This window comes from Anopheles moucheti, chromosome 2, assembly GCF_943734755.1.
Source record: "Anopheles moucheti chromosome 2, idAnoMoucSN_F20_07, whole genome shotgun sequence".
NCBI lineage: Eukaryota > Metazoa > Arthropoda > Insecta > Diptera > Culicidae > Anopheles > Anopheles moucheti.
This window is the reverse complement of record NC_069140.1, coordinates 13,027,087-13,035,865: the sequence shown is the minus strand read 5'-3', so window position 1 is coordinate 13,035,865 and position 8,779 is coordinate 13,027,087. Positions and strand designations below refer to the sequence as shown.

The window sequence follows — 8,779 nt, the reverse complement described above, 5'->3', positions numbered from 1 at the left end:
GCACAATTACTCTACGATGCTGTGGACCGGGGAAGCGCTAGCGCAAAAAACGAATGTTTTTGCCCGTTCGCTAAGTTTTGCGTTTCATGCGACGATACGTATGATTTCCGCTGCTGGAAATTGAAAAATTTCCGCTCCACTTCACTCGTTTTAACCCGTTGCCGACGGTTGAAGGTCGCAGAAGGAATAGGGAAGCATTTAAAAATTTGCTTCACTGATATTTTGTTCTCGCTTGCTCGCAGGCTGGAGTGTTAGTGCACGGGAGAAGTTATTAGCTTGTTTTTTTTTTGTTCGTCTGTTTTGTCCGCCTGTCATACAGCATAAACCTGCGGCATCGTGCAAGCGAGCGTAACAGCAATGGAAAAGAGCAAAACGCAACGGAAAGCTTTGTTTGGTCGAGTCAAACATAAATGGGCGTAAAATGGGCAATCTTTTAACGTGTGTGTGTGTATGGTGGGCACGAGAGAGAAAAAAAAAAGATAACTGGTGATGTTTATCTTATCATCTCGCAAGAGGTCCTTTAATTATTCCACCTTCCGCTAGGTGTGAGTTCAGTTCTTTGTACTGTGCAATGCGGTTGGCGCGTTTTAGCGTAAAGCGGAATGAAAGTAGCTGCCACGGGACGAGCAGTTTTTTCGTTCGTCAGGTTCTCGTTAGTCTGAGGTTTATGCGGTGGGAGATAATGTGAAGTGTGAAGAAAAGTAAAAAATTCACTACTCAAAGATTACCCCAGTCTCAAGAACCGCTCGAATATGATGAATGATGCCAAGAGAAATGCTTAAAAGCCATTTTCAAATCAAGAGCACACTTGCCATAAAGTGTTTTCATCCTTTATAGTTGAGCCGAAAGAATAGCCGCTGCGGAAAGAGCATGTTTGCATGCTTGTGTACGGTTTTGAATGGAGTGAAAATATAAATATGTGTGTGAAGGAAGGAAAGTATGCTGAAAAATAACATTCCAGCAGTTACTTATCACAATGTGACCAACCGTGTATGATGTTGTCTATTTTGTCTGCTTTGTACTTTACTGGTTGATACCGCGACAAAAGGACCTCAAGGAAGAGGAGCGGAAATAAAAAAAAAAACACAGCAAAGAAACACAGGCGTTGATGAGTTTTCGTTTCCTAGTGCTTTTCCTTTCGGTGACACAAAAGTGGTGTCCTTTTGTGCTGCTGAATGTGTCGGAAAAGTTAACTATAATAGTTTCACTTGCTTTCTTTGTTGTTTGTACGGTGCGCATATACACAGCAAAGACCCTCCCGAGGAATGTACAGTTCTGGGCTGTACGGTTCGTCATAGAAAGCATGTGTGAGTGTGCGGCTCAAGTGAAAAGCGCCACCAAAATTAGGACTTTTCTTCAAGACGAAACAAGATAATGGCGATGATGATGATGATGATGAGGGCAGTGTCTGGGGAATGCTCGTTGAAAATATGACATGGAGGGGAGGAAAAAAACAATTGCTTGAAAAATGTGAGTAACACTTGGGAAATATAAAAGGAAACATGAAGTAAAGCGGTGAAAAGAGCATTAACAGCCATAATTTCAAGTTCCAAATATAAATGATCATGTTCACCATTAAACTATTGTTTAATAACAAACTTTCCTCTTAAGTCTTACGAAGCAAAGCAACGAATATTTCACAATTTGGAATAACTTGAATAGTTAGAAAATTAAATAAAGTATTTAAATCACATTGCTAACCACCTAACGGGCTTTTCTATCACGCACGGTTATCAATCCAGATTAGTCGTAGTTCAACGATGGTTGCTATAGCTGCAATCGTTTTTCCATTTTTGTCAGCCATATTTCAAGCTGTCAACTGCATCAGTTGTCGCAATCTGACAGAGAATAGTGTACCGAAGGCAGGGCTAAAAGTTGAAAATGGAACGCTCACGTTCTTCAACATGATTGGCGACAATGAGCTTCTATTTCCAGAGTTTAAATATTCGCTAGGTCGCTGCCTGCAAGCAAGCGTACAGTGTGGCGAGAAGGAGTTGAACATAAGCATCGGTTGTCTGCACGGACGTATAGCTCAGCTCTACACGCCTAAGATATACGCAACTTTAACATACATCAACTATGAGTTTACAACGACAAAGAATGGGCAGCAATCATTTGAGCTTTTTGTATGCTACAGTAACTTGCGCCAGGGATGGATGACCGTGAATCAGGAGCCGAAGTTTGTGGATCCGTTCACCATCGGTTGGTCTCGATTAACTTTTTACGAAGAGTGTGCTTGTAATTTTCGGATTGAGTTTAAAATTGTGTATGCTGATCCTCCATTTATTCCGCGTGATGACAAGAAAATTAGTCAGAGTGATTGGAAAGAAAAATCGTACTGGATACCAACGGGGGTAGTTGTGATTGCGCTCAGCATCTTAGTGCTGTGTGTTGTTTGTTCTTACCTTTAGTGACGTCTTAAAATTGTAAGCCTATAGAAGTATTGCCTGAAACTGAACAAATGCACAACCCTGTAATTAAATTCCCGATGGCTCTGAGGATGGAATTAGAGTCACAAGTTGAGAAAGATGCATAATTGATAGAGTTCCGAAAGTATTAGCAAACGGCATAATGAGGATTTAAAGTGGTGGATTATTAGTGATTTCCCGAATGGTCTGTGTTGTGTAATTTAATTCTTCCGCCCTTCGCACCGTAACGAGCTCACTTATCCTTCCGGGCTGTTGGAGTAGTTCGAGAACAACCACTCGCTGTGCTCGCCATGCTGGTGATGATTGGCAAAAGAACCCGGCGTTGCATAGCCGGCTCGCTGTGTTGCACGGTTTCAGCACTTTATGATGAAACATTGTATCGTCCACATCCGGTAGCGTGTAGCAGCGTTCCGTATTGAATGTGCATTCGAAGAGCTTGACTAGCTTTCCCAATTAAATCCCGGCCTCGCTATGTTTCTAATGAGTGGTAAGTGAGATGGCTGACGATTCCGCTTGCAGATGCAGATGCGAGTGTTTACAATTCTGGATATTTTCTTTATCGATTGATTATTACCGTAATTTAAATAAACAGTTCATTAATATTGATGGAACTTTTTTCCATGAATGAAACACTCTTGGGGTATTTTGTAAAATTTGTTCTAAAAGTAACTAATGTTTCCCATTTGCTCAATGCCTTGAAATTCAACGTGACATTCGAAATGTTAGGAGGCTTATGTTATATTTTAATGCAAGTTTTCAACACGTGACGAAATTACCTTGCAGACCGTTTTATTACACACACGTGACACTTTACGGTGGCTTTTCGTGATTGCAAAGTCCCCGGGCAGCTGTTTGGTAACTTTTATGCACAATGACTCATGATCCCGAAGATACGGAACGGCATGTTGATGCATTTCTCCACGTTCTCCACAGGAAAGTTAGTTAACCAGCGTGCGGAAAACTTTTTCCCGCCTAGGCGTAGGGAAATGATGTCGATGAAACAGCAGGAAGTGTGTGGGTGGAAAAGGGGTATGTGTTTCCTTCTTTTTAACAAATTATCAGCCATTCTAGAAACCGATTCATTAAACGAGCCAGCCAGCCGTCTGATGAAGCGTGACATGGCGATTAAAGTTTTCACTTTATCATAAGACCTCGCGGTAGCGGTTTTGATGGTGCCCGGACAAATGGCGATCGTCATTTGCATCATCACCCGCCAAGGAGTGACTGACTCGATGCCTGAAATAATACACCCCGCGCTACGTTCGGCAGTGTCGGATCCGGAGGATCTCTGTAGCGAAGATTCAGCAGGCGGAAAATGGCAAAGTTTTGATGGAAAATGCTTCGCGCGCGCATTGAAGAAGAAAAGTTATTACACAAAACGGAATTTTTAATGACAAAATGTTAATGCGAAACTAAAATGTCTTCTTTCTGCTACCGCTGCTCGTTTTTGTTTCCCGACCTGCGTGTTTCCCTACCAGCGACAACTTTCTGGGCCCCTCCTTCGCGCGCACCGCTAACAGTGACTGATTTACCACGGATGGACGGTTGCTTTCTTTGCTGAGTTGGCACTGCACTTTGCAAAACTTTTTCGGTACACTCAGCCAAGATTGAGTACGGGAGGCAAATTGTGGAAAATTATTTGAACGATGAAATGGAGTGCGTTTTCGGAGCGTAGAGAAACTTGCCGATGCGTTGCGTTGTCTTTCCCATTCAATATTCTATCCCGGTGGTTGCATCTTAAGGAAAAGGAGGATAAAAAAAAATTTCGTCACCAAGCGTAAGACTTAAGATATAGACAGAGTTGGAATGCAGCGTGCAGAATTGGTAGCAAAAAGTTTACGATCACACAAAAAAAAATCCACTTTTGGCAGTTTTCGGTTGAAAAGTTTATCAAATTAAGCATCTCTAGGCGTCCAATTACTTAACGTAGTCTATTTAAATGAAGGTTTGACGGAACGAAGGTTCGAAGATGAAACTTGCAGTAGCGCAATCATCACTAAGAGTAATGAATTGAATCGCATTTAATATTCTCTGTATAAAGTAGTGTGCCGTGCAGATAATGATATTTTTATATTATGTTGCACTTGCTAGTTACATAATAGTATATATATTTAGTATATAATACATTCTACTGACCGCAATAGGACTGTCACTCTCGGTCGTGAGTGAAACGTTTAGTTCGACTTATATACGAAAAAGAATGAGCGTTTCGCGTTACGTATGACGCGTGAGAGATGATTACGCTCTATTGTTTGAAACTACTGAGCTTATTTGAATTATGCGAAAAATTAAATCGTTAAAAACAGCTCTACAGTTGTCCATGTGCATTCGATCCATCATGTGCGTTCGATTATTAATTTTTATAACAACAATGATTAACAACGATTTTCTTAACAAAAATCACAAATGTTTTTAAAATCTGTTTAATATTTTCTAGCAATACAGCAAGATTCCTCGCAATTGTGCAACTAGAACAAAAAAACCTTTTTACATAAATATACCGACACAAGAAGTATCAGGTACTGGGCGTCTCCATTCATATAAGCGAATAAGGAGACGCCCAGTACCTGATCGAATACACATGATGGATCGAATGATCGAATAATATTTTCGATAAAAAATTGTTCGTGTTCACATGTTCAGGTGACATAACCGTTAAAATGCGAATGTTACATTATAAAAAAGATGGGGATTTTTGAGAGCGCCTTTTTTCTGTTCCTGCGTGTTAAATATTTAATTTTGAAGAGTTTTAGCCGTAGCCATTTAAAGCTTATACAGCTCTCAACTTAACTCAAACAAATATATTAAACCGGAGAATGTGTTACGGGCATGTAATTACTACGTAGAACATGATATAACCAAAGACTTTATAATTCAAAACAACAACAGAACATGATAATAAGCCATCAGCCGTGTTCAATTGTGCGCACTTTTCTAGCACATGTTGAAACAGCTATATGCACACGCGTGCGAAATCACCATTAAAGTATTTGTAATGTTTTCAACTACAAAAAAAAGAACATGCTCGTGAAGTATTCCTGTTAAACTTTTTGCGGTGCAGACAACCTTCGATCGTTCTTTTACGTGGATTGCACCAACGCTTTGAAATAATGACGATAAAAAAACAACGAAAGGATTTTCTTTGAAAAAGAAAAGCACCATTACACGGCACACGGTGGCTGGTGCAGCATGCTGCGTTTTGTTGTCAGAAAATTTAATTAAAAACTGTGTTCTATTTTCATTCCACTGTGCATACGAAAATTCGTTCTTATGAAGTGCTTACACAGGGGCGAAGTAGCATAAAATTAATATGGCTCGTTGGCAACCTCTATCGTTTCAGGCTTTTCGTTTCATTTTAAAGCAACTAGAAATTTTTATCAGCATCCTTGGCACCATCCCGTTTGCAGTGGTTTGCACAGCAGAAACAATGGACTCTATCTCTCACACACACACACATGGTGTTGAAACATGAGCACAATAAGAAGCAAATGTGTATGAAGCCGATAAACTGCATGCACTGCCGGTGCAGTAATAGTAACCGGAGGTACTAATTAGTGAAATTAAATGTGAAGCCACTAGAATAAACAAAAAGCAAAGGTTTAAGATAAGGTAAAGCAAACTAGCAAAGCGAGAGTAACGAAATTTGGCGTACAATTGGAGCTGTTTCACCTATGAGCGCGGTGTACGGTGTACTAGTACAAAGGAGGAATATATCCGATTGTAGTCTGCGCGGCAAAGAACAAAAACAATTTTCTGTTTTGCGGTACCTAGTGTATTCGTACAGCCGTGAGCAGAATCTTTCAAGTTGGTGAAATAATTAAATGTAGATAGAGTATGCCGGTACGGGTAGAATGTAATTGAATATTTGATTGCATATTCATTTTGCATTTAGTGTTTCTTATGTAGTTTATTTGCAATGAATGCTAAAAAATTGTTTTAAACTTTTTGAGGATTTTTCATTTAATGCATGGTGTTTGTGGGTAGTGTTACGTTAAAAAATATGAAAATTTAAACTGTAATAGCTAGTTAAAGATTACATAAGGTATTTTTATTACCGTCGATTGATTTTTCATTGATGATATATTTTAATGCGTTAAATAGATAAAAGTATCATAATTCAATATTTTAATATCAGACACTATCCTTAATATCTGAATAAGCTGAAATATTTGCTGAGAAAAAATCCCCTTAAAATAATGAAATGGTTTGCTTTGTTCCTATAGAATATTTCGTCAATGTAACTGCTGCCAGTGTCATTTAAGCTGTGTTTCATAGACTGTTAAAGCAAGAAGTTCCGCTTCGTAGCGCGTAGTATTTGGTCCTTCGGTTGAGTTTTTATCCGCTCTCGCCCTCTCGCGACCAGTTGCTTAGTTACGCATTACTTTGTTAAACCAAGCGAATGCTTAAGGGTATGATGAGCGGTTGACACGGGCATTGCTGAACTGTGCTACGAGGAATCGAGGATAATCCGATGTTACACTTGGCTTACGTAAGATCCTTATTCTAGCTGAATGCAATGCCTTGGTGTGCTTCTGAGGATTTATCATGGGCAAAAAGGGATTTTCTGACATTTTATGAAATGGAGTGTACGTCGATTTTATATTTTTGGTAGCGTTTTTTTTCCTGCGTTTCTTATTAAGAAATAATAAATTGTCATTTTTGTTCGTAATCAAAATGAAAATACAAAGATGAATAAAGGGATGCGATTCCTATTACATAGCTGGAAATGATGTTGAATTATGTGTAGCTTATTCAGCAATAATGAATAAGAATCTACATGAATGCGAATATGCGGTTACTTGTACTAACACACCTTTAAACAGCTTAATTTGGACTAAATATTGTCATATACAACAAACAGCTTCAAAGGTTAAAGATCCTTCCTTTTCAGTGAACGATAAAATATAAAACCATCCTGAGACACAAGATTGCAATCATGCTCGTACAGTAAGCTGGTTTATGCGTGATGCTTGAAATACTCCTAGATCAAATAATTCTTGCTCATGCTGAAACTGGAAAATCTCATTGATCTTTACCTATGTTGGTAGTGGTTGATGATACAACTGTTTCATTTTGCTAATGCTTTGTCGAAAGTATTTTAATTTGAACAATCTCTACTTAACAGCTATAAGACTTGGTATAAATCTGTAATCTGTACGCATTTTACAAACCTGGTTTCTCTTCCTAGGTAAGACATAATTTGTGTGTATCCGATCTTGTTGCTCTCTGGAGATTGAAAAGCTTTTGATATGAAAATTTAGCTATGCATGAATTTAACAATGTTTTAAATCATTGCAACTGTCTAAAATAACTACGCGAACGCGAGCACCACGATCGCAAAACGGGAAAATGCACATCCGTTATAGCTTTGAAATGGAAAATTGAGCGTTTAGCTGGTGTTGACCATATGACACATTCCGGTCACATCCTATCGCGGTGCACATTACGTCAAACGATATCGGAGTCAACGCCCGTGGTCAACCACAGATTATGCCATCAGATAAGTGGCTCTCGAGCTAAACACCTAATGATGTTTACGCTTCCATGGAGATGCATTTGCACAGCGTAATACCGGTAGCATTAATGGTAACCGGTCTGTCAGAAGGGCACGTATCGAATGTGGATTCTGCTAGTAACCACAACTGCTCGTGTAAAGTTGTTTGTGCTGAATGGAAGCAACGCATTTTAATGGTGGGTGTTAGGAGGAGCAATAGGGTTTTTTTTTATGCAGGGAGGCTTACAAAAATTGCATTGAAATGGTGACTATTTGGCGTGAGCTTTTCCGTGGAGTAAGCGAGTTGTTTTGCTGTAAAACTAAGTATAATAAGTTTACTAACTGTTGGATATACTTTTCTATAAGTACTGACACAATTAGCCAAAAATAATACGTTAGGCAAAAACGATTGAATACCGAACAATGAAATATGTTTTCCATAAAAATTGATCAACACATAAGTGAAATGATAATGTTCACAAATACTTGCCATAAAAGGATATAAATAAATGAACACTGAGTATCGTTTTTTAAGATAATTTAGATACGAACAAACAAAAGGCATCTGAACCATGTACCTGTTCGATTACCAATCGTTCAAAAATATTTCTCACACATTTAAGTGTCTTTGAACATCACAGGTTCTCGATAACAGTGATACGAAAAAGGTAGGTGTCGTTCCATATTATCGATTTAGCACATGATTGCGTTTTATTGACTTTCTCTGCTGCGATCGTTTACGTGACGTGTAGTTTCGCGATAGGCACGTACCGTACATCGCATCTGTGAAAGATTGCGTGCCTTGTCATCTAGGTACTTCAAAGTAACGGATCCCTGCTTTGTTCGTCACGTGTTT

The 8,779-nt window shown here is 39.0% G+C and overlaps 1 protein-coding gene across 1 annotated transcript; it reads left to right on the top strand.

The window, feature by feature from the left end:
- The first annotated feature begins 1,760 nt into the window (after positions 1 to 1,760).
- On the top strand, positions 1,761 to 2,411 carry LOC128299109 (uncharacterized). Its single transcript, XM_053034975.1, has one exon. It carries the CDS (start codon positions 1,761 to 1,763, stop codon positions 2,409 to 2,411), a length of 651 nt encoding a protein of 216 aa, XP_052890935.1.
- The last annotated feature ends 6,368 nt before the right edge of the window (positions 2,412 to 8,779 follow it).

What these genes read in the sequence shown, in the direction of transcription:
- LOC128299109 (XM_053034975.1), top strand. Translation starts at nt 1,761, where the DNA reads ATGGTTGCTATAGCTGCAATCGTTTTTCCATTTTTGTCAGCCATATTT.